Source organism: Pongo pygmaeus, chromosome 7 (genome assembly GCF_028885625.2).
Source record: "Pongo pygmaeus isolate AG05252 chromosome 7, NHGRI_mPonPyg2-v2.0_pri, whole genome shotgun sequence".
In the NCBI taxonomy this organism is placed as follows: domain Eukaryota; kingdom Metazoa; phylum Chordata; class Mammalia; order Primates; family Hominidae; genus Pongo; species Pongo pygmaeus.
This window is the reverse complement of record NC_072380.2, coordinates 157,426,847-157,451,351: the sequence shown is the minus strand read 5'-3', so window position 1 is coordinate 157,451,351 and position 24,505 is coordinate 157,426,847. Positions and strand designations below refer to the sequence as shown.

General features: G+C 62.3%; 2 protein-coding genes across 6 annotated transcripts; both read left to right on the top strand.

Annotated features, from left to right (window-relative positions):
• The first annotated feature begins 2,517 nt into the window (after positions 1-2,517).
• TONSL (tonsoku like, DNA repair protein) lies at positions 2,518-18,398 on the top strand. Of its 5 annotated transcripts, none has more exons than XM_063669227.1 (26): positions 2,518-2,620; positions 2,735-2,830; positions 3,011-3,153; positions 3,717-3,900; positions 4,230-4,359; positions 4,628-4,799; positions 4,889-5,003; positions 5,934-6,079; positions 6,179-6,331; positions 6,573-6,698; positions 6,872-7,028; positions 8,316-8,398; positions 8,491-8,580; positions 9,949-10,021; positions 10,128-10,291; positions 10,364-10,487; positions 10,631-11,391; positions 11,499-11,575; positions 11,849-12,032; positions 12,161-12,239; positions 12,771-13,072; positions 13,289-13,460; positions 14,726-14,901; positions 16,015-16,088; positions 16,641-16,774; positions 17,837-18,398. In XM_063669227.1, exons 1-26 carry the CDS (start codon positions 2,596-2,598, stop codon positions 18,028-18,030), a joined length of 4,134 nt encoding a protein of 1,377 aa, XP_063525297.1. In that variant the 5' UTR covers positions 2,518-2,595; the 3' UTR covers positions 18,031-18,398. The 5 variants fall into 5 exon arrangements, with proteins under 5 accessions (XP_063525297.1, XP_054355291.1, XP_063525296.1 ...); XM_054499316.2 differs by having other exon boundaries at positions 6,839-7,028; positions 11,879-12,032; XM_063669226.1 differs by having other exon boundaries at positions 6,839-7,028.
• A 130-nt stretch (positions 18,399-18,528) lies between these two features.
• On the top strand, positions 18,529-23,584 carry VPS28 (VPS28 subunit of ESCRT-I). Its single transcript, XM_054499318.2, has 10 exons — positions 18,529-18,662; positions 20,162-20,232; positions 20,836-20,864; positions 20,981-21,018; positions 21,272-21,361; positions 21,994-22,099; positions 22,228-22,329; positions 22,775-22,828; positions 22,911-23,002; positions 23,279-23,584. The coding sequence occupies exons 2-10, from the start codon at positions 20,196-20,198 to the stop codon at positions 23,394-23,396; spliced, it is 666 nt and encodes a 221-aa protein (XP_054355293.2). The 5' UTR covers positions 18,529-18,662; positions 20,162-20,195; the 3' UTR covers positions 23,397-23,584.
• Positions 23,585-24,505: the final 921 nt, after the last annotated feature.

The window sequence follows — 24,505 nt, the reverse complement described above, 5'->3', positions numbered from 1 at the left end:
AGAGGTTGCAGCGAGCTGAGGTTGTGCCATTGCACTCCAGCCTGGGTGACAGAGTGAGACTCCATCTCAAAAAAAAAAATTAGCTGGGCGTGGTGGTGGGCATCTGTAATCCCAGCTACTCAAGAGGCTGAGGCAGGAGAATCACTTGAACCTGAGAGAAGGAGGTTGCAGTAAGCCGGGATCACGCCATTGTACCCCAGCCCGGGCAACAAGAACAAAATTCTGTCTCAGAAAAAAAAAAAAAAGAGAGAAATTGGGTTGTCTCTGAAGGGGAATTCGGCTTCCAGGAGCCGGGCTGTCCTGTGGACTCTGGGGCTGGAGGGGATACTTAATCATTGTCCAGGTAGCTCAGGGAGCCCGTCTGGTGTCCAAGCCACCCTGTCCTCAGCTGTTCATCTGAGTCCTCTGATTCTGAATCTCACTCCCCACTGCCTCCCTCAAGCCTCACTGTGCCCCTCGCACACCTCACCAGCTTGCCCTCCAAGTAGTTGCTTTGGCTCAGAGCCATGCTTTGGATGGGCAAGGGGTTGGCAGTGCAGACCTCCACAACATGTCCTCACACCCAGGCCTGCCTGGATTTCCTGCCTCCTGCAGCTTGTGATTGCACAGGTGTGCAGGCTTGGCCTGCAGCCTTGGAGGCACCGAGGCCCAAATCTGCCCAGTCCAGGGCCACGCCAGGAGGCCAGCACTCTGCTGTCAGCCTGAGGAGGGCCCCGGCAGCCTTTACTGGACCCAGGGACCTGTCAGTGCATCACGCCACTCTCTCCCCAACAGACCTCTCTGGCTGAGTTTTGCCCAATGACTTGCTGTAATCACGATGGAAATTAACTCATCTATCTTCCACTCCTTCTGAGGCTCCTCAGTTGGACTCTGCACCCAGCCTCCTCTGGGGCCTCTGGGAAACCAGCCACCACACCTGAGTGCGCTGCTGGGTATGCTGTGTAGCCGGGAGTCAAGAAACCCAAGGCATGGCAGGTGTTTGGTCCTCAAGGTAATGGGCGACAGCAAGGGTATTTTAGAGGCCTGGGTGCCCCATGTCACAGGATTCTAGACATAATTTTGCAGTCGTTTTCTTTTTTTTTCTTTTGAGACAGAGTCTCGCTCTATCGCCCAGGCTGGAGTGCAGTGGCACCATCTCCGCTCACCGCAAGCTCTGCCTCCCGGTTTCACGCCATTCTCCTGCCTCAGCCTCCCCAGTAGCTGGGACTACAGATGCCCATGACCACGCCCGGCGAATTTTTTGTATTTTTAGTACAGACGGGGTTTCACTGTGTTAGCTAGGATGATCTCGATCTACTGACCTCATCATGATCTGCCTGCCTCGGCCTCCCAAAGTGCTGGGATTACAGACATGAGCCATTGCGCCCGGCCCTCTCTTTCTTCTTTTCTTTTTTTTTCTTCTTTCTTTTCCTCCCTCTCTCCCTTTCTTTTTTCAAATAAAGATAGGGTATCAGACTGGTCATGGTGGCTTACGCCTGTAATACCAGCACTTCGGGAGGCCGAGGCGGGCGGATCACAAGGTCAGGAGTTTGAAACCAGCCTGGCCAGCATGGTGAAACCCCGTCTCTAGTAAAAATGCAAAAATTAGCCGGGCATGCTGGCACGTGCCTGTAGTCCCAGCTACTTGGAAAGCTGAGGCAGGAGAATTGCTTGAACTCGGGAGGCGGAGGTTGTCCTGAGCCGAGATCGCACCATTGCACGCCAGCCTGGGCGACAGAACGAGACACCGTCTCACCAAAAAAAAAAAAAAAAGATGGGGCCTCACTATGTTGCCCAGGCTGGTCTCGAACTGCTAGGCTCAAGCGATCCTCCTGACTGGGCCTCCCATAGCGCTTGGATTACAGTACGGGCCACTGTGCCCGGGCTACTTCTGCAGCTTAAGCACAGGTTCACTGACTCTTCCGAGAATACAGCTGGCATACCCGTTGCTGAAACAGTACTTGTTCACTATGGAAAACACATTCCCCTCCCAAAACAGTCCTTGGGGCCGAGTCCCCAAATGTGACCCAGCTGCGTTCTGTGGAGGGGGAGTGCGCCTGACGCCTTATTACGTCCCCACAGCCAAATGCTCGTGAATTTATCGTCAGTCTGTCTGGACACTACGTTCGTTTTTAATAGTTGCGCCTGTGAGCAGGCTGTGTGTGTGAATTTCGGGAGGAATTGGGGCGGCGGCACGGCTCGTCCACCATGAGAGGCGCGGGCGGCACGGGGGCTGCAGCCCAGAAGACCCCACCCAGGGCGCGCTGCGACCCCGGACGGGCTGGCTCCGGGCCCCCGGCCTCCCGCGTCCCCGCCGCCTGCGAGGAGGAACGGGGTCCCCACCAGGTACTCCCCGGGCCGGGCAGAGGGCTCCACGCGCGGGCCAACCCGGTATCCGGGAAGACGGCCCCTCGGGTCGGACGCCCCAGTTGTCGCCGCCTCCCCGCCCCAGCTCCTCCCGCACGAGAGCTCCGAGGATACCGCGGGCGGGCCGACCGTACTTCCCAAAATACCCCGCGCCCGCCGCCGCCGTCTAGGGGCGGGGCCTGCGTGTCGGCGGCGAGAGGCGGGGCCGCGGCGCAGCGCGGGAAGTCCGGATCCCGCGGCGACCGGAGCATGAGCCTGGAGCGCGAGCTTCGCCGTAAGTCCCTCGGGGGCCCCTTCCTTCGGGGGCGCGGAGGCTGGGGAGGGCTTGGGACTCGGCCCCGGCCCCGGACCCCGCCGCGGAGGCCCAGCCCTCCTCTTCTTCCCACAGAGCTGAGCAAGGCGAAAGCCAGGGCGCAGAGGGCCGGGCAGCGGCGCGAGGAGGCCGCGCTGTGCCACCAGCTGGGGGAGCTCCTGGCCGGCCATGGTGAGCGCCGGGACCAGGAGGCGGGAGGCAGGGCCGGGGCCGGGGGCGGGGCTGGGGGCTGGGGCCCGGGCCCGGGCCGGGGTCGGGGGCCGGGGGGCGACGGGCTCTGCCCGCAGACGCCGCTCCAGGGCCGCCCTCGCACCCGCGACGCCTGCCAGGCCGTGCTGTGCCCCCGCCTAGGCCGCTACGCCGAGGCTCTGGAGCAGCACTGGCAGGAGCTGCAGCTCCGGGAGCGCGCTGACGACCCCCTGGGCTGTGCCGTGGCCCACCGCAAGATCGGAGAGCGCCTGGCCGAGATGGAGGACTACCCGGCTGCCTTGCAGGTGCGGACGCCCTCACTGGCCTCGCCCACTCCGGTCGGCCTCTGTTTGGAGCCCTTTTCTGAGGAGGGAGGCCTGGTCTTCGCCATCAGGAGCCTCGGGCTGGAGAGGACACCTGGCCTGACGCAGCCGTGCCTTCACCGCCCCGGGCCAGTCCTCCGGTGGGGACCCCACAGCCTTTCCTGGGACTGGGGCAGGAGTAGGTTTCCTGGCACCAGAAACCATTACTGAATGTTATTTTAGCTGTATTTGTGTTGGGGGTGGTCAGGCCCCACCCCAAAAGCTCTCCCTGATCCTGGCTGCTGGGGGCAGGACTGCAACCGCCCGCCAACTCCCAGCCGCCCCTCCCGACGTGACAGCGTTGGCTGCATACAGTGTGAAGCCACTGTCACCACAGACAGCCCTTGGCATGCAGAGGAGAGTCACGTGTCTGACCTTGGCTTGCTCTGTGGGGGTTAAGGGGAGCAGGATCTTTCCTTAGCAAGAACAGGGTCTCTGGGAATCTGGCAGTGCCGGTTTGCTTGAGGCGGAGTCGGCTCACAGCAGTGACTTCCTTCCGCACTCAGCACCAGCACCAGTACCTGGAGCTGGCACATTCCCTGCGCAACCACACGGAGCTGCAGAGGGCCTGGGCCACCATCGGCCGCACCCACCTGGACATCTATGACCACTGCCAGTCGAGGGATGCTTTGCTGCAGGCACAGGCTGCCTTTGAGAAGAGCTTGGCTATTGTGGATGAGGAGCTGGAGGGTGGGCCGGCCCCTCCGCGTTTTCTGCCTCCTGAACTGCGGGCCGAAGAGGCTGCAGCCCAGCACCCCCGCAGCCTCCTTGGGTGATCCCGTCTTCTGGGGCCCTCCCTTTGCAGGGCTCTTGTGTGAGGGGTGCATGCCCCCCTCAATCTTTCCCCTGGAGATGTCATCTCTTTATCCACTCTGTGCTCCATCTGTAGCAGGACCCTTGCACCCACCTCGGGAGGAGGGAGGGGGTAGGAGAGGCGCGGCACAGGCCCCAAATGGGGCTCAAAGCTGGAAACCCCATGTGGGGAGGAAGTGGCTGAGTGTTTGGGGGGCATCTTCCAGGGACACTGGCCCAGGGAGAGCTGAATGAGATGAGGACCCGCCTCTACCTCAACCTGGGCCTCACCTTTGAGAGCCTGCAGCAGACAGCCCTGTGCAACGATTACTTCAGGAAGAGCATCTTCCTTGCGGAGTAAGGCCCTGCCCCGCCCCAGGAGGGAGTGGAGTCCCTTGTTCCTGGAGGAAGTAGTTAGGGGAGTATTTTTCCCAGGGTCCTGCTGAGAGAGCAGTCTGGCTGGGCCTCATTCCCCCACCTCTCACACCTGTGCTGCACACTGGGGGAAGGCCAGGCATGGTTAGGGCCCTGAGACCATAGCATGGCAGGGCTGGGTCCCGTGTGGCATCAGCAGCTGTCACGGCTGGACGCTCCTGGGCGCTCAGTGGTCGTCACCCCTCTGCAGGCAGAACCACCTTTACGAGGACCTATTCCGCGCCCGCTACAACCTGGGCACCGTCCACTGGCGCGCGGGCCAGCACTCCCAGGCTATGCGCTGCTTGGAGGGTGCCCGGGAGTGTGCGCACACCATGAGGAAGCGGTTCATGGAGAGCGAGTGCTGCGTGGCCATCGCACAGGTACCCGCTGTGCGTGGCTCCGAGCTCAGGCTTCCGGAGACTCGGGCCTTGGGGATTCTGCAAAAACCTTGCTGTCCTTTGCTCTCCAGGTCCTCCAAGACCTGGGAGACTTTTTGGCTGCCAAGCGAGCCCTGAAGAAGGCCTACAGGCTGGGCTCCCAGAAGCCTGTGCAGAGGGCAGCCATCTGTCAGAACCTCCAGCACGGTGAGCCTGGGGCTCCGAATGGGGCCCTGGGAGGTGTGTGCAGGGGTGAGCCTGGGGGCGGGGTGGAGTCCCCGCCAGGTGTGTACAGGGCTCTCTCCCTCACAGAGGAGGCCTGAGCACCTGTCCTTGGAGGCAGCAGCTTCAGCAAGAAGGGCAGGTACCCCTACTTCCTGACAGGAGAAGACCCCCTTTTTTCTCTGAGCTCAACACACTGTGTCAGGGGCAATGAAAGGGCGGCCAGGAGACCAGCTGGGCTTTTATTTCGCAGCCACCATCTTCATTGGCAAACTGGAGACAGTAGTTGTTCCCCTAGCCTCCCGGGGTGGGAGAGGAGGTGGCATGCGTGTGGTCCAGGAGTGCTGATGGCCGAGACCGCCATTGGAGGTTGGCAGCAGTCAGCCCTTGCTTTGAGCCAGGCACCATCCGTGCTGTTTTTTTTTTTTTCCTTGAGACGGAGTCTCGCTCTGTCGCCCAGGCTGGAGTGCAGTGGCACGACCTTGGCTCACTGCAAGCTTCGCTTCCAGGGTTCATGCCATTCTCTTGCCTCAGCCTCCTGAGTAGCTGGGACTACAGGTGCCTGCCACCATGCCTGGCTAATTTTTTGTATTTTTAGTAGAGACGAGGTTTCATCATGTTAGCCAGGATGGTCTTGATCTCCTGACCTCATGATCTGCCTGCCTCGGCCTCCCAAAGTCCTAAGATTACAGGCGTGAGCCACTGCACCTGGCCCCGAGTTTTTAAGTGTGTTAGTTCTTGTGACCCTTGAGACCAGTCCCCAAGATAGACCCTGCTATTAACCCCCAAACCAACAGGCAGGCAGAGGTGTGGAGAGGGTGGGGGGGCCACCACAGGGCTCACAGCTTGCAGGTGGTAGAGTTGGGGTCAGGACCCCCTGTGCTACCCCCCCCTGCATGAACCTCTTCCTGGCAGTGCTGGCAGTGGTCCGGCTGCAGCAACAGCTGGAAGAGGCCGAGGGCAGTGACCCTCAGGGCGCCATGGCCATCTGTGAGCAGCTAGGGGACCTCTTCTCCAAGGCAGGAGACTTTCCCAGGGCAGCTGAGGCTTACCAGAAGCAGGTGTGTGGCCCCGGCTGGGTGGGAGGGAAGGGCCAGTGAGGTTGATGAGGCCTGGCCAGGGTGGCAGTCCCCGGCCTCACTGGCACTGCCTGCCCCCAGCTGCGTTTCGCTGAGCTGCTGGACAGACCAGGTGCCGAGCGGGCCATTATCCACGTGTCCCTGGCCACCACACTGGGTGACATGAAGGACCACCATGGGGCCGTGCGCCACTACGAGGAGGAACTGAGGCTGCGCAGCGGCAACGTGCTGGAGGTGAAACCCTTGCTCCCCGCCTGAATGCAGGTTCACCCATGTCTCTGCCTCACGACTGCTATTCTCAGGGTGGCCATGGACAGGCGTCCTTACTGGACGGGCAGCTCCTTCCTAGGACCATCCACCCTCGGCAGCTGGGAGGCTGGGCTCCCATTTCGTGTGGGCAGCCGGGGAAACTTGACTGGGGCCCATTGGACGCGGAGAGCGGCAGCCCCCGACCCCGTCCTTCCTCCTGCTCCAGGAGGCCAAGACCTGGCTGAACATCGCACTGTCCCGCGAGGAGGCCGGTGATGCCTACGAGCTGCTGGCCCCGTGCTTCCAGAAGGCGCTCAGCTGTGCCCAGCATGCCCAGCGTCCCCAGCTGCAGGTGCAAGAGCCCATCCCACCCACACCGGCTCCCCAATGAGCCCGGCTTCGTTGCAGCCTGCCTGCCCCTTGTCCCCCATCCCCATCTTTCTCTGTGTCCACAGCCCCCAGTCCTGAGCTGAGCATCCCTCTGCTCCTCAGAGGCAGGTCTTGCAGCATCTCCATACCGTGCAGCTGCGGCTGCAGCCCCAGGAGGCCCCTGACACCGAAACCAGACTACGGGAGCTCGGCGTAGCTGAGGGTGAAGATGAGGAGGAGGAGGCGGAGGAGGCGGCAGCCACAGCGGAGAGCGAAGCCCTGGAGGCTGGCGAGGTGGAGCTCTCGGAGAGCGGTGAGGGCCAGTGGCACCTCGCATTTCCCTGGGCCTGCTCTGGGCCGGACTGGAGAGGGGTGTGCTGTGCTGCTGTGGAGGCTGCTCAGGTCTTGTAGCAGGAACAGCCGCAGGCAGGCAGGACGGCCAGTGCTTTCCCGGAAGTGGACAGAGAAGGTGGTGACCCGCAGGGAGCCTGGGGCAGGCCTTGGCCTGCTGGAGGAGACAGTGGTTGGGAGCCGAGTGAGTGTCAGCTGGGGCATGGTTCCGTTAGAGACGCTTGTGCCATCTGGGGCTGGGGGTGAGACGGTGCACTTTGAAGAGCCGCGGGTGCCTCTGCAAGAGCTGAGCACCTTCTTGAAACCCTCCAGAGCAGGCTTGGGTTTCCTCCAGAGGCCAGCGACATCAGCTGCATGGAGGGCAGGCATGAGGGACTGGCTGGAGCGGGGCCTGGACTGAAGCCATCTTGGCCATGGTGCAGGGAGAGAGGGCTGAGAGCGCGATTAGCGGGTAGCCGGGGGGCTGGTTTCTGACTGAGTGGTGGGTGGCAGGAGCCTGTCCGTGAGGCCTGTTGTGGGGTGTTCCAGGGAAGGCTGTGACTTCAGCTTTGAACCCGAGGGTGTCGTTAGAACCCTGAGTGGCCAGGCAGCTGTGGGAAGTTGGGGCCTTGCCAGATTGGTTGCTGGGGGGAGGTGGATCAGGATCTAGAATTTTGGGGAATGCTGCTCAGCTGGTGGGCACAGTGAGGAGCTGGGGAAAGACCCAGAGGCAGCTGGCAGGGTGTGAAGGGCGTAGTGACGAGGGGTCACCCAGAGCAGGGACGGAGGTAGGTGTGTCTGCTGCCTAGGCAGGGTGGAGGCTGCAAGGTGCAGGACACCCAGGCTCCAGGGCTGACCTGGCCTGATGACACAGCTCAGGAGATGGGGGTGGATAAGGCGTGGGATGGAGGAAGACTGGCTCACAAGCCGGCCTGGGTGTGGGGATGAGTGGCTGGCGCACGGATGGATGGGGCCTTGGGCAGGCCTTCTGAGGGAGGACCAGGCGTGGGTTAGGGCAGGAAGCTCAGGGGTGTGTCTCAAGTGGGTAGAGGGATGGTGGGCAGGAGCAGGGTCCCAGCAGGGTCAGGTAGACGTGGAGGCAGTGCTGGGACCATTGCTGAGGAGCCCCCAGAGCCCAGCAGCCTCAGAGCTCAGCCCTCCCGTCTCTGGCTCCTTTGTATCTGGGAGTTTGGGGAGCTTGCAGCAGGGTGGGGGCTGCTAACCTTCCCCTCCCACAGACTCACCTGGAGTGGGCTTGGCTCTGTTCCAGAGGATGATGCTGATGGCCTGACCCCGCAGCTGGAGGAGGACGAGGAGCTGCAGGGCCGCCTGGGCCGGCGGAAGGGGAGCAAGGTAAGGACAGCGCCCTGCCCCCACCCACCCCGCTCAGCAGCCCTGCCAGGTCCTCACGCCCCTGCCCTGTGCTGGGTTGGCTGTGCCCACAGTGGAACCGGCGAAACGACATGGGGGAGACCCTGCTGCACCGAGCCTGCATTGAGGGCCAGCTGCGCCGCGTCCAGGACCTTGTGAGGCAGGTGGGCCCTGCTCTGGGACATGGGACGGGATGCTCGGCATGGAGGAGCTGTGCGTTTGTGCCGGATCCCCTGATCTCTCTAACTCTCAACTTCCTCATCTTCAAAATGAGGCCCCTTAGCAAGCATGGTGGCACTTGCCTGTGGTCCTAGAGGCAGGAGGATCACTTGATCCTGGGAGGTTGAGGCTCCAGGAGTCGTGATTCTGCCACTGCACTCCAGCCTGGGCAACAGAGTGAGACCCTGTTTCAAAAAAATTTAAAAAGCGGAGGCTGAGCAGGGTGGCTTATGCCGGTAATCCCAGCACTTTGGGATGCCAAGGCAAGCAGATCACATGAGCCTAGGAGTTCGAGACCAGCCTGGGCAACCTGGCAAGACCTTGTCACTACAAGAAATTTAAAAATTAGCTGGATGTGGTGGCGTGTGCCTATAGTCTCAGCTACTCTGGAGGTTGAGGTGGGAGGGTTGCTTGAGCCTAGGAGGTGGAGGCTGCAGTGAGCCATGATCTTGCCACCTCATTCCAACCTGTGTGACAGAGCAAGACCCTGTCTCAGAAGAAAAGCCACAGGCCGGGTACAGTGGCTTTTGCCTATAATCCTAGCACTTTGGGAGGCTGAGGCGGGCAGACTGCCTGAGGTCAGGAGTTTGAGACCAGTCTGGCTAACATGGTGAAACCCTGTCTCTACTAAAAATACAAAAAAATTAGCTGGGTATGGTGGCATACACCTGTAGTCCCAGCTACTCGGGAGGCTGAAGCAGGAGAATCGCTTGAACCTGGGAGGCGGAGGTTGCAGTGAGATGAAATCACGCCGCTGCACTCCAGCCTGGGTGACAGAGCGAGACTCTGTCTCAAAAAAAAACACAAAAAAATGGGGTGCCTAGGCCGGGTGCGGTGGTTCACACCTGTAATCCCAGCACTTTGGGAGGCCGAGGTGGGCATATCACGAGGTCAGGAGCTTGAGACCAGCCTGGCTGGTCTCAAAAAAATGGGGTACCCGCTGTGTGGTATGCATCTGTGTTGCAGCTGAGTTGGTCAGCCTGGCCAGGATGGGGGCTAGCCCATGGGCTGAGACCTAGGCACCGTCCCGCCCCGCCTGCCTCATGCCTCTGCGACTGGGTGCACTGTCTCCCCACAAGAGGACTGGGCAGGTACAGAGGCTGGAGGATATGCTGTGGCTGGTCCATCTGTCTCAGGGGGAAGCATGTCCTTCACTGATGACACCTAGGCCGGAGGAGGAGAGGGCAGGGCCGCGGACTTGCTCTGGGCTCTAAGACTGAGGCCCTGGGCCCAGCTCAGGCTGCAGAGCTCACGGGGCTGGGGCCAGGCTGTAAGGTACACAGGGCCAGGCTCCTTCCTGTCCTTGGTCACAGGGCCACCCCCTGAACCCTCGGGACTACTGTGGCTGGACGCCTCTGCACGAGGCCTGCAACTACGGGCATCTAGGTGAGCAAGGGACAGAAGGAGCCTGGCGCACCTTGGTGGACACGTGGGGTGAAGAGTCAGTCCTGGCGGGGCGTCAGGAGCTGGGCTCACGTCTCCTGGTCTGCAGAAATTGTCCGCTTCCTGCTGGACCACGGGGCCGCAGTGGACGACCCGGGTGGCCAGGGCTGCGAAGGCATCACCCCCCTGCACGATGCCCTCAACTGTGGCCACTTTGAGGTGGCTGAGCTGCTGCTTGAACGGGGGGCGTCCGTCACCCTCCGCACTCGAAAGGTGAGCCTGGTGAGGAGGTCAAGGGCGAGGTTATGGGGGCTGCCGTGCCCCTGCTCAACTGATGCCACACAGGGCCTCAGCCCGCTGGAGACGCTGCAGCAGTGGGTGAAGCTGTACCGCAGGGACCTGGACCTGGAGACGCGGCAGAAGGCCAGGGCCATGGAGATGCTCCTCCAGGCGGCTGCCTCGGGCCAAGGCAAGCAGGGCCTCCCTTGTCCCTGGGGTTGCTGCGCCTACCCTGAGAGTCCCCGGGCCCTGATTTCGGGAGATGCTCCATCACAGGTGGAGCATGTGGGAGGTGCTGGGCCCCTGCCTCAACACGGATTCTCTCTCCCACAGATCCCCACAGCTCCCAGGCCTTCCGCACCCCAAGCAGCCTTCTGTTTGACCCCGAGACCTCTCCTCCTTTGAGTCCCTGCCCAGAACCCCCCTCTAATAGCACTAGACCCCCAGAGGCTTCTCAGGCCCATGCCAGGGTCTCCCCAGGGCAGGCAGCAACAGCCGTGGCCAGGCCTCGGAGGAGCAGGCATGGGCCAGCCAGCAGCAGCAGCAGCTCAGAAGGTGAGGACAGCACAGGCCCCCCGCGGCCGTCCCAGAAGAGGCCTCGGTGCTCGGCCACAGCACAACGGGTAGCGGCCCGGACGCCTGGCCCTCCCAGCAACAGGGAAGCAGCCACAGCCAGCACCAGCCGGGCAGCCTACCAGGCAGCCATCCGGGGTGTGGGCAGTGCTCAGAGCCGGCTGGGGCCTGGCCCACCACGGGGCTGGAGCAAAGCCCTCGCCCCCCAGGCAGCGCTCATCCCGGAGAAGGAGTGCCTGGCTGAGGACTGGCTGGAGCAGGACACGCCCCTGACCCGCAGCCGCCGGCCCCGCCCCCGGGGCACTGGGGACAACCACAGGCGCAGTAGTACCTCCGGGTCGGACAGTGAGGAGAGCAGGCCCCGTGCCCGAGCCAAGCAGGTCCACCTGACCTGCGTGCAGAGTTGCAGTGTGCCGGTTAACGCAGGGCTCAGCAGCCTGGCTTCAGAACCTCCAGGGAGCCCCAGCACCGCCAGGGTCTCAGAGCCCAGTGGGGACAGCTCTGCAGCAGGCCAGCCCTTGGTGGGTGTGCAGACCTGGAGCAGAGCCCTCTCCCAACTCCGGGCAGGCAGGTGTAGGGTGGAGCCCACTGTGGCTTTTGACTCAGCCCTGCTGCCTTCACCTGCCAGGGTCCGGCCCTGCCCCCTCCCATCCGGGTTCGAGTTCAAGTTCAGGATCATCTCTTCCTCATCCCTGTCCCACACAGGTGAGGCATCGCCTGCCCTACCCCACAGCCCACCTGTGGAGCTCCATGCCAGGGTGCTTGTGTTTGCACGTCAGGGTGGGGCATGTGACGAGGGCTCCCTGGTGTGTTCCAGGAGGACCCTGTGGCCCCCAGGAATGGCCGAGGGGCTGGTGGTGTGCTGGGCTGCAGGGAGAGGAGGGGCTGGCTACCTGGGAGTGGGAGAAGCAGCTGAGGGGGCTTTTGGCCCTGGGCAGGGATGGCGGGTTCCTGGGGCATCACCCTGGCTGTGTGCAGGCAGCAGCAGCAGCGCCTCTGTCCCTGCAGCAGCGAGACCCACTCTGTGGCCTGGCTGGCCGAGCAGGCGGCCCAGCGCTACTACCAGACCTGCGGGCTGCTGCCCAGGCTCACCCTACGGAAAGAGGGGGCCCTGCTGGCCCCACAGGACCTCATCCCTGATGTGCTGCAGAGCAATGACGAGGTGAGCTGCGGCGGGGGTAGCCAGGGCCTCAGGCACCGGGAGCCCCCGGGTGGCTCGTGGCTGCAGAGCAATGACGAGGTGAACTGGGGGAGCCCCCAGGTGGCTCATGATGGTATGGTGCCTTCCAGGTGTTGGCTGAGGTGACTTCGTGGGACCTGCCCCCGTTGACCGACCGCTACCGCAGGGCCTGCCAGAGCCTGGGGCAAGGTGAGGGCCAGGAGAGCTGCAGTTTCTGGGTGAGGTCGTGCAAGGGGGTTGGGCACACAGGCTCTACCAGCCCAGTTGGTTCCTGGGCCTCGGGTGTTTCGGGGTGCACCTCCCCCTGCCTGGTGGGTGCTGTGTCCTGCACTTGGATGTGTGGGTGGCAGGGAGAGGACAGTCCTCAGCCCCCATGATTTGCTGACAGGGAGGTGGCAAAAAGCAGCCGAAAGCCTGGAAAGTCAAGCCCAAGGAGGAGGGCCTCACATGGGCTGGGAGCTGCTGGGGAAGTTTCCCAGAAAGCTTGTCCTGGGAGGGTGTGGAATCTGGCGGTGACTGGTGGAGCTCAGGGTGCTGCAGACCCACCTCGGCCCCCAGGGCCTCACAGTGCTAGACCCACAGGCATGTGCGAGTGGGCTCTGCAGCGTGTCCAGTGGGTGACCCCGGGGCTGTTGAAAAGGGGCTGCCTGGTTTGCCCTCTGGGATTCAGAGGGCAGAAAGGGCCAGCCTTACCCTGGTGACACCACATCTCTCCCGCAGGGGAGCACCAACAGGTGCTGCAGGCTGTGGAGCTCCAGGGCTTGGGCCTCTCATTCAGCGCCTGCTCCCTGGCCCTGCACCAGGCCCAGCTTACACCCCTGCTGCGGGCCCTCAAGCTACACACAGCACTCCGGGAGTTGCGCCTGGCAGGGAATCGGCTGGGGGACAAGTGTGTGGCTGAGCTGGTGGCCGCCCTGGGCACCATGCCCAGCCTGGCCCTCCTTGACCTCTCCTCCAATCACCTGGGTCCCGAAGGCCTGCGCCAGCTTGCCATGGGGCTCCCAGGCCAAGCCACCTTGCAGGTATAGGCACAGGGAGCAGCGGGCCCTCAACAGCGGGGTGTCGGGGCTCCCATTCTGCAGGTCCCTGGGTGGTCTAGGGCAGTTGGGAGAGCCAGCCAGTGCCCGGCTGTAATAGGCTATGCCAGGCAAGGTGGGGAAGAGACTGCCAAGCCAAGCCCCAAGGGGGACCCTGTCCGTGGGACTGCTGGAGGCTCACTGCCAGCCTGTGTCTTCCAGAGTTTGGAGGAGCTGGACTTAAGCATGAACCCCCTGGGGGACGGCTGTGGCCAGTCCCTGGCCTCCCTCCTGCGTGCCTGCCCCTTACTCAGCACCCTGCGCCTGCAGGCCTGTGGCTTTGGCCCCAGCTTCTTCCTGAGCCACCAGACAGCACTGGGTAGTGCTTTCCAAGGTGAGCTGACCAGGCACTCCCTGTCCACTCCCTAGCCCCGGGGCATTGAGGGTTTCGAGGACTTTCAGAGGGGGCCCGGGCTGGGCACACAGGGGCAACACCTGTGGTCCCAGCTACTTGAGAGGCTGAGGCGGGAGTATCCCTTGAGCCAAGAGTTCCAGGAAAGCCTGGCCCACACAGTGAGACCCCATCCCTTAAGAAAAAAATGTCTAGGCTGGGCATGGTGGCTCACGCCTGTAATCCCAGCACTTTGGGAGGCCTAGGCGGGCGAATCACCTGAGGTCGGGAGTTGGAGACCAGCCTGACCAACATGGAGAAACCCTGTCTCTAATAAAAATACAAAAAATGGCCGGGCACAGTGGCTCATGCCTGTAATCCCAGCACTTTGGGAGGCCGAGGCGGGCAGATCACGAGGTCAGGAGATCGAGACCATCCTGGCTAACACAGTGAAACCCCATCTCTACTAAAAATACAAAAAATTAGCCGGGTGTGGTGGCGGGCGCCTGTAGTCCCAGCTACGCGGGAGGCTGAGGCAGAATGGTGTGAACCCAGGAAGCGGAGCTTGCAGTGGGCCGAGATCGCGCCACTGCACTCCAGCCTGGGCAACAGGGCGAGACTCCGTCTCAAAAAAACAAAACAACGTCTAGGGGCCTGGGATGCCAGACCTGGCTCTCCAGGAGGGCCTGGCGCCTGGGAGCAATAGATGGATGTGTGGGTACATGGTCTGCCTCCGAGGGGCGTCTGGTGCCCACCCAGCCAGGCTGACCCCCGCAGGACACACCGAGAGCAGAGTCCAGGCAGCTTAGTGTCCTGTGGTCCCCATCCCATGCTCGCCAGCTGAGTGCTGTTCTCCTGAGGCAGTTCCACTGTGAGCCCACCCAGGCTGCAGAGACTGGGGTCCCAGTGCCAAGAGGCTGGGAATTGGGTGTCATCCAGGGGTGGGGGAGTGTAAGGGGGGCAGCAATGGTCAGTGCCCTCCCCTGGCACCCCCACCGTGCAGAGGCATGTGGCCCAGGACCGTGTGGTTGTGGGGTGGGAGAGGGCAAGGTGTCCAGAACTGGGGGCAGCTGAGCTTGGAAGTCTGGCCCCGCCCTCCCAGCTGGGAGAACCTGGGCGAGAGCCTTTGCCTCTGCACTTGCCACCCCACCCCGCGAGCACTGTGGTAGTGGTTTCCCCAAAGGGGTCCTGAGGGTTCTGGGCCCAGAACTTGGGGTGGGAACAGGGCTGTGGCCACGTGGGGCTAACGGATTCTGGCCCCGGTGCAGATGCTGAGCACCTGAAGACCCTGTCTCTGTCCTACAATGCCCTGGGAGCCCTTGCCCTGGCCAGGACCCTGCAGAGCCTGCCCGCCCACACCCTCCTGCACCTAGAGCTCAGCTCCGTGGCAGCCGGCAAGGGTGACTCAGACCTCATGGAGCCTGTAGTCCGATACCTCGCCAAGGTACGAGGTGGGGAAGAACCCAGAAAATACTGAGCCTCAGAGGCCAGAGGTCCCAGGGTTGCTGGGAGGAGCTCACCTCTCCCCAGATTCTGGCTGCACTCACTGAGGGGCTCTGCAGAGAGGGTTAGAGGTTTGGAGGTTTAGAAAAAACAGCTGGGGGGCCAGGAGCGGTGGCTCACGCCTGTAATCCCAGTACTTTGGGAGGCCAAGGCGGGTGGATCAGAAGGTCAGGAGTTCAAAAGCAGCCTGGCCAACATGGTGAAACCTTGTCTCTAGTAAAAATACAAAAATTACCCAGGCATGGTGGCAGGTGCTTGTAATCCTAGCTACTCGGGATGCTGAGGCAGAGAATTGGTTGAACCCGGGAGGCAGAGGTTGCAGTGAGCCAAGATCGCACCATTGCACTCCAGCCTGGGCGACAGAGCGAGACTCCGTCTCAAAAAATAAAAAGAAACAGGCTGGGCATGGTGGCTCACGGCTGTAATCCTAGCACTTTGGGAGGCCGAGGCGGGTGGATCACGAGGTCAGGAGATCAAGACCATCCTGGCTAACATGGTGAAACACCATCTCTACTAAAAAATACAAAAAATTAGCCGGGCGTGGTGATGGGCTCCTGGAGTCCCAGCTACTCGGGAGACAGGCAGGAGAATGGCATGGACCCGGGAGGCGGAGCTTGCAGTGAGCCGAGATGGCGCCACTGCACTTCACCCTGGGCGACAGAGCAAGACTCTGTCTCAAAAAAAAAAAGAAATAAAAAACAGCTGGGGGAATGCTTTTGTACAGCTGCCTGTCTCAGGCTGTGAATTCCTGCCCACCAGATAGGACCCGGGACCCAGGGTGGCCTTGCCCACCCCCAGGCAGGTCCCAAGGGGCACACTAGGGCCCCTGATGCTGTCTCCTGGGGGGTCTTCCAGGCACAACTGGGACCCTATTATTTTCACACCATCACGTGCAGAGTGTGACCCACATCAGGAGAGGTGTTTCCTTCCGATCTCCAACTTGATGGGGGACTCTGCTCCTTTCTGGGCCCCTGGATGTGGTGCATCTGCTGGGAAGCAGGCAGGGCAGGTGCGCCACTCCATTTGGCCCCCTTGGGCCTCTGCTCATGTCCAGGAAGGCTGTGCTCTAGCCCACCTGACCCTGTCTGCAAACCACCTGGGAGACAAGGCTGTTAGAGACCTGTGCAGGTAACTCCCTTGCCCTGCTGCCTGCTGACCTGGGGGTCTGATCTCATGGCTCTGGACCCCAAGGGAGCTGGGCTATGGGAGAAGGGCCACAGAAATGGTACGAGCTCCTCCTCCCCAGCACATCCCAAGACCTGGCTCCTTCGGTTTCCACCAGCCTCAGGCTGTCCTGGAAGGCGGACTACCCTCTGGCTTCTTTCTTAGCATGGGCCTGTGGCTCTTGAGAGTGCTCCTCCAGGCGTGTCCTTGTCACTCCTGTGCCTCGGCCCACATGAGGGCACTGCTCTTATGACCTGGAGCCTCAGTCAGCTCTCTGGGGAGTGTCAAGAGGAGCCCAAGATGGGCCAGGCACACCCAGAGCTAGCCACTGTGGCCCTGACCCCTGGGAAGGACCCCCAACCCTAGAGGGGTACCTGCTGCTGGGCCAGGCTGAGGCAGAGCCCCTGGGCCTGGCCTGAGGCTCCCTGAGCTGGCATTTGTCTGGGCAGCTTTCCTAGTGTTGGGGCACGGCCTCTCTGGAAGCCAACCTTTGCACTTCTTCCCACATTATCTCAGATGTCTCTCTCTGTGCCCCTCACTCATCTCGCTGGATCTGTCTGCCAACCCTGAGATCAGCTGTGCCAGCCTGGAAGAGCTCCTGTCCACCCTCCAAAAGCGGCCCCAAGGCCTTAGCTTCCTTGGCCTGTCAGGTGAGGGCTGGTAGGGTGGCCACGCCTGCCATGTTCGGCCTTTTCAGGGACCTGCTTGAGACCCAGGTGCCTCCTCCTAAGGGGCTGTCACTGCTACCAGCCAGGCAGCAAGGCTGGGCTCCATGAGGCTGGGGCAGCGGGGGGCAGAGTGACAGTGACAGAAAGGGGGCATGATCCCAGCTCCTAAAACCATGGGTTAGGGGGCGAGGTGGGTCTCTGCCTCTGGTCTCTCCAACCTAACCTTCAAAGCAGACTATGGTAAGGAAGACCCCGTTCCATAGGGACTTTCTTGTTGTCCCTGGCAGGAAAAGGGCGCCCAAGGTCAGGGTGTTGAAAGCTGCAAAGGGACCCTCCCACTTCCTGGCAGGGGCTCCTCTGACACAACCCTGCCCAGGCTGTGGTCTGATTTAGCTTGTTCTCTCTTGAGCCACATCAGGGCAGTCCCCAACCTGAGCTGTCTGGAAGACAACCCCAGGAGGGGCTTTGATGACCTGGCTTGCCCCGCTGGGGCTGGGGCAGGCTCTGCCCTCCAGGGGATGAGGGCTGTAAGTGACTGTGCACAAGGAGGGGCTCTGCTTTCTTCCTGCGCCCCCCGCTTCACCTCCCAGGGCCAGGCCGCCTTTTCCAGGAAGGCACCCGAGTGCTGGTGTGAGACCCCTTCCCCACACCTCGGTTCCTGGCATCTGTACCTTCCCACCCAGCTCCCTGAATTCCTGAGCTTAGTGCCCTCTTGATCCATTCAGGCCCACGATGTACAGATTTGCAAGCAGACCCATTATGTCCTTCTTACGGGTGGGGAGACTGACGTGTAGGCATGGACTTTGAGATCAGGCACTGTCAGAGGTATAGAAGGGAGCCACCCTTCCTCCTGCCTGACCGCTGGCTGTGCAGATGATCCCACCCCTTCCTGGAGTGTCATGGGGCCTCTCCTGAGCTCTGCCCACTGCCCCTCGCTACAGCCCTGGGGCCCTCAGGGAAAGCGAGTTTGTTCCCTGGAGGCTGCCGCGGGCACCGTGCTGCCGGCCTCCGCAGCGCTGAGGTCTGCCCTCTTCCCCTCCGCAGGCTGCGCCGTCCAGGGTCCCCTGGGCCTGGGCCTGTGGGACAAGATAGCCGCGCAGCTCCGGGAACTGCAGCTGTGCAGCAGACGCCTCTGCGCTGAGGACCGGGACGCCCTGCGTCAGCTGCAGCCCAGTCGTTCGGGCCCCGGCGAGTGCACGCTGGACCACGGCTCCAAGCTCTTCTTCCGGCGCCTCTGACCCCGGCGCTGCCTTTCCCCACCCTCACCGAAGCCCCTAAAAAATGAAGCTGCTGGCCGGGCGCGGTGGCTCACGCCTGTAATCCCAACACTTTGGGAGGCCGAGGCGGGCGGATCACGAGGTCAGGAGATCGAGACCATCCTGGCTAACACAGTGAAACCCCGTCTCTACTAAAAATACAAAAAATTAGCCGGGCATGGTGGCGGGAGCCTGTAGTACCAGCTACTCAGGAGGCTGAGGCTGGAGAATGGCGTGAACCCGGGAGCTGGGCCTTGCAGCCAGCCGAGATTGCGCCCCTGCACTCCAGCCTGGGCGACAGAGCGAGACTCCGTCTCAAAAAATAATAATAATAAAATAAATGAAGCTGCTGCCTCCCTCCCCGTGGCTGCCTGGCAGGCGGGTGGGCGGGGTAAGACCGGGCTTCGAGTCTGCTGCGCCGGTTCCGTCCCGGGGGCTGCGCGGCTGGGGGGCATGGCCCGAAGCACTGGCGGTCCAGGCGTGAGGGCTGAGAGCCGAGCTGCCGAGGGGGAGGGGTCTCCCCGAGGCGCGCAGGCGCAGACATGAGGGGCGAACGCCGAGTCGCTGATCGCGCCCCGCCCCCGGCGCCATCTTCCCGACCGCGAGCCGTCCAGGTACCCGGGGCCCGGCCGGTGGGCGGGGAAGGGGCCGAGTGGAGAGAGGCGACTCAGGGCCTGGCACCCTCCGGGCGCGCCTGGGCCTCCGCACAGCTTCGGCTGAGCGCCGCAAAAGTCACGTTATTGGCATGTTCTAGAAATTGGCTTTCCTTGCTCATTGTCCACTCTGCGAGGTTGTTTTGCACGTTTGCTTGTGGCAGAACGTCCGCTTTCGCTGTTGGGCAGAAGCCCCTGCGTGGTTGGGGCGGTTGGCTCCTCGGCGCTCTCCTGCCTGGCGGCTGCGTGACGGCTACCGAGCAGCCTCGGTCCCCACCCCGCGGCTCGAAATGGCCTCGACCCTCGGAGAGCTTGACCCAGACGTTTCCTTCCTACATGAGCGGCGCCGCTCTTTCCCGGCTCTTCCGCGGCTGGGGCGCCCCAGGGCTTCGGCGCGGGCCGCCTTCCCTCCCTTCTGCTCTTCTCCCATCCCCGGTAGCACCGTCCACTCCCAGTTAGCCTGCTCAGCGCTGCCCTCCCGGGCCTCTCCACCGAGAGCTTCCTGCGCCTGCCCGCCAGGCCCGCTCCTCCCTTCTCCGTCTGAGTTTACCTTACTGTCCGGCTCATTGGGCCAAAAACAGGGGTGTCGTTCGTAACTCCTTTATTTTAATCCTATCTCAAATTCCTCGGCGGATCTGACGGCTCCACTTAGAGAGAACGTCTGGAGCTGGCCGAGCTTCCGTACTAGGCAGGACCCTCCCACGGGCTCCGCTCCCATTATTTCTCAGCTCGCTGCCCACCTAGGGGCACCTCTCCATCTTCATGCCCTAGGACCCCCTCCTTCGAGAAGCTCCATCTTCGGCTAGTTGGTTCTTCCAAGTTCATGCCTAATTAAAGGCGGGCTGTTAAGTGTGTTGTTTCCTGTGCCCCAAACTCCCAGACTCTCCTCCTGGGCCATCAAACAGCTGCCTGCCTCCCTCATCACCTCCCTCAATCTCCAGCTTGGACCACACTCCAATGCAGCACCCGCCCCGCTGTCCTGAGTGTCCACAGTACCTCACTTTTTCCTGGCAGCCCCCATAGCACCCTCTATGTTCACCATTATTGAGCTCAGGAGAGCTCTTCATGGAGCCCTGGCTCTTCAGGACCTGGCACGGGCTGTCTTTTTTTGTTGGTTTTTTTGTTTGTTTGTTTGTTTTGAGACAGGGTCTTGCTCTGTCTCCCAGGCTGGAGTGCAGTGGCTCAATCTTGGCTCATTGAAACCTTCACCTCTTGGGTTCAAGCCATTCTCCTGCCTCAGCCTCCTGAGTAGCTGGGATTACAGCTGTATGCCACCACTTCCGGCTAATTTTGTATTTTTACTAGAGACGGGGTTTCACTATGTTGTCCAGGCTGGTCTCAAACTCCTGACCTCAGGTGATCCGCTCACCTCAGCTTCCCAAAGTGCTGGGATTACAGGCGTGAGCCACTGTGCCTGGCTTAGGGGCCATCTTTGAGTCGGCCCTGGCTCTGCTCCCCAGGTCTCAGTGCTGTGGCCCCCCCAGAGCCTAGAGGATGTTTCATGGGATCCCAGCCACTCCAGGCATAGGAGGTGAGTGTGGCTGGAAGGGCGCAGGCTTTTAGCCCCTGCTGCAGGGGCTGACGGGCAGTATTGGGTATTGGGGATCAGTGGTGGGGAGGTATCTGTCCCTGCTCTCGTACAGCCTTGGGAGTGGCCAGAGGCTAAATAGTTCATCACAGGAGCACTGAGGGCTCAGAAACCTCCAGGCAGAACTGGCTTGGTCCTGCTGGGCAGAGATGATGAGCTTCGGTGTGGCCAGAACGGTGGGGGTCCTGGGCACCCTGTGTCACCAATCTCAGGGGAGAGGCTGTGTGTGGTGAGCCTTGTTGGTACTGCATCATGATCCACAAGCAGAGTTGGCCACTGTTGTGCAGGTGACTCGGCCAGGGAGACACAGTGGAGCTGGGGAGCTGGGCCTGTCATGCGGCCCCCGGCTTCTCAGAGGTGTTATCATCAGGTCCCCCCACACACTGATAGGGGTGAGGTTGGAACCCCTGTGCTCCAGCTCCCTCTGGGCTCTTTGGGACCCAGCCTGGGAGGCCTCAGGGAGGAACTGAAATGGAGGCTGGGACTGGAGCCTGCCCTTGGGTTCCCTTTGGGGCCAGCCTGCCAGCACTTTTTCTTCTCTTGCAGCCCCTGGGAACAAGCCAGAGCTGTATGAGGTGAGTGGCAGGTGCCCACCTGGCCGGCATTGGCCAACAGCAAATGCCTGTGTGGCCTCGCCAGGGCCCTGCAGCCCCTGTTGGCACTGGCCCACAGAGCCTGCTCTCTCCGGCAGGAAGTGAAGTTGTACAAGAACGCCCGGGAGCGGGAGAAGTAAGTCCAGGCGCCCAGGCTGCCCCAACACACCCATGCGCATCTGGCTGCCCTGGGGCAGCGCCCCCCAGACCCCCCCAAACTGAGGGGTGGGAGGACGCGGGGTCAGGCTGGGGAACTGCTCCTGAGGCACTCCAGGATGGAGCGAGAGGTGGGCAGAGCTCCCGCAGTGGCACCTCCGGGCAGGGGGTAGCGCTCTGGGCTCTAGGCTTGGCACCCCGGGGCCTGGCCCGATAGACAGGTGTGTCCTCAGGTACGACAACATGGCAGAGCTGTTTGCGGTGGTGAAGACAATGCAAGCCCTGGAGAAGGCCTACATCAAGGACTGTGTCTCCCCCAGCGAGTAAGAGCCCACTTCCTGGGAGGCCTGTTCCTGCCCTACCGGGCCTGGGTGCTCCATAGGCAGCAACAGCAGGCGTCTGGTCAGGCTGTGAGGCGCCCACTTGTGTGGAGCCTACCCAGTGTGAGGAAGGTGCCCCTGGGTCTCAGCCAGGGAAGTCCTGGGGGCTGGTGAGGGAGGCAGGCAGAGGGGCAGCTCCTGGGGTGTCATCCGGCCCACTCCCCCAGCCTCATCCCCCACCACACACAACCTTAAAAGACGGTCGAGAAGCTTGGGGATGTCCCAGGATGTTTTGGGGGGGCTTTGTTCAATGAAGTGACAAGACCCTCACAGGCCACCGCACAGGACCATGAGCTGTGGATGGGGCCATCAGAACAGAGGGCTGGTCGCTGTGGTTCAGAGCGTGGGCAGGGGTTGGGGGCTGGGGCCTCCACCTGGAGCTGAGCTACAAGCCACACTACGTGCTCAGGGCCTCACCCCCGAAAGCTACTAGCAGCCTCTCCTCCTTGCTCAGCCTGCCTTTTCCTGTCGCCTAGCCTTTTCTGGGAGCTGATCTGCCTCTGGACCAGCCGAGGGGGGCAGGATGAGCTGGGTGGGGTGGTCCCATGCTTGGGCAGCAGCTGACCTCTCCCTAGGTACACTGCAGCCTGCTCCCGCCTCCTGGTCCAGTACAAAGCTGCTTTCAGGCAGGTCCAGGGCTCAGAAATCAGTTCTATTGACGAGTTCTGCCGCAAGTTCCGCGTGAGTGCCTGGTCCTTCCACCCCCATGGGGCGGGGACTGTCGGGCATGGGTATGGGGTGCCAGAGGGCTCTGGCCACCTGGGGCTTGCTATCCTGAGAGCCCCAGCACCCATGTCAGCCCCCCACAGCTGGACTGCCCGCTGGCCATGGAGCGGATCAAGGAGGACCGGCCCATCACCATCAAGGACGACAAGGGCAACCTCAACCGCTGCATTGCCGACGTGGTCTCGGTGCGCCCCAGCCCCCAGGGCGCATGGCTAGGAGGGCTGAGGCTGCCTGCTGCAGCTGGGCACAAGCATAGAGTCCTGGGCCTCCAGAGCTGAGCAGCACTCTGACTTGCTGGGCAGAAGGGAACCCCTTTAACTAGGAATGAGGGGTGGGTAGCGTGTGGGGAGGCCCCCAGGCCACCTGGACTCCTGCTGGGGGGATGAGCACAGGGTGTGTTCTGGCGGGGTCCCAGCCTCGGGAGAGAGTGTGTGGGCCCACCCTCCAGTTCCCACACAGCTGTCTGGGCAGCCAGGACCTCGTTCACCCAGGAGGCCTGCAGGGTTTGGGAACAGAGTGCAGTGAGGAGGCCTGAGTGACAGCTGTGGCTGAGGAGGGGTTGGGGCCTGTGAGCTGCGGGGCCTCCCGCACCCCTGGACACGCAAGCCTCATGTGCACACCCGCCCCCAGCTCTTCATCACGGTCATGGACAAGCTGCGCCTGGAGATCCGCGCCATGGATGAGGTGCAGGCATTGGGCTGGCAGGGGGCCTAGGCAGGAGGGGATGGAGACGATGTCGGGGTCCCAGCCGCTGTGTGTGTCCCAGATCCAGCCCGATCTGCGAGAGCTGATGGAGACTATGCACCGCATGAGCCACCTCCCGCCCGACTTTGAGGGCCGCCAGACGGTCAGCCAGTGGTGGGTGTCCCTCCCCGCCAGGCAGAGCCCTGCAGTGCCCCTGAGACCCTCCCAGCCAGGCAGAGCCCCGCAGTGCCCCTGAGACCCTCCCAGCCAGGCAGAGCCCCCGCAGTGCCCCTGAGGCCCTCCCAGCCAGGCAGAGCCCCGCAGTGCCCCTGAGACCCTCCCAGCCAGGCAGAGCCCCGCAGTGCCCCTGAGGCCCTCCCAGCCAGGCAGAGCCCCCCCAGTGCCCCTGAGACCCTGCCTGCCCCCACATGCCCTGTGCTGCACTCCCAGGCTGCAGACCCTGAGCGGCATGTCGGCGTCGGATGAGCTGGACGACTCACAGGTGCGTCAGATGCTGTTCGACCTGGAGTCAGCCTACAATGCCTTCAACCGCTTCCTGCATGCCTGAGCCCGTGGCGCCAGCGCTTGCACAGAAGGGCAGAGTCTGAGGCGATGGCTCCTGGTCCTCTGTCCGCCACACAGGCCCTGGTCATCCACACAACTCACTCTCTGTAGCTGCCTGTCTTGTGTCTGTCTTTGGTGTCAGAACTTTGGGAGCCGGGCCCCTCCCCACAATAAAGATGCACTCTGACCTTCCTGCTTGGGTGGCTCCCCCAGGCCTGCCCTGTGTATTCTCTCCACCCTCCTGGGACTCTCAGCATAGAGCCCCTCTCGTCTACCCTCCCCCGACGTGTGTGGTGGCCCGGCCCTGGCTCTGTCCCTGCCACTGCATCCCTCATGGCCTGTGTCACTCAGTGACAGCTGCTTCCCTGGTGGGCTCTGCCTGGGCACGTAATGGGAGGCAGGGGCGTTTCCATAGCCCCGAGGCCTGGAGAACAGGTCCACCACCTGGGCCAGGTGTGGCTTGACTCTGGCTACAGAGGAGGCTGAGGCTGCCTGCCACCCCTCCCCACCCCTCACTGAAGCCCAGGGCAGCACCAGGTCTTCTGAGTGCAGTCAGGTCCCAGCGCACTGGGCCAGGCTGGGCTCACAGGCGGGGTGCACTTCATGCTGTCAGCTGCTCCACACCCACTTCTCCACTCATGACTGCACCCTGGCCCAGGACTCCTGACTTATCTGTAGCTCCAGCCAATGACTCAATGGGTGGGAGTTTGTCATGCCCACCACCAGGGCCTGTCCCCAAGCCCCTGAGCAAAGCCCAAGAGTCAAGGCCAGGCCTGGTGGGGAGGCAGCGGGTGGTGGACGCCGTCCATTCACAGCGTGTGCTGCACACCTGCTGCTGCCCCCAGGGGAAAGCAGCAGACCACACACCACACCTCTGGGTTCCAAGAGCCGCGTGCTTCACGTCTTAGCAACTATGCTATCAGGACAAGGGACGTGCCAGGGTGCCATTGTAGAATTTTTCTCTCTCAGTGGCTGAGAATGCCAGAACCTCTTGACATCTGTGGCATCTAGAGCCGATGGAATGAGGTGTGTAGAGAAAGGCAGATGGTGAAAATCAAGTCGCGTGGATTTCCATGGGGGCTTGGGACATCATGGAGGCAGGTGGGCTCTGCA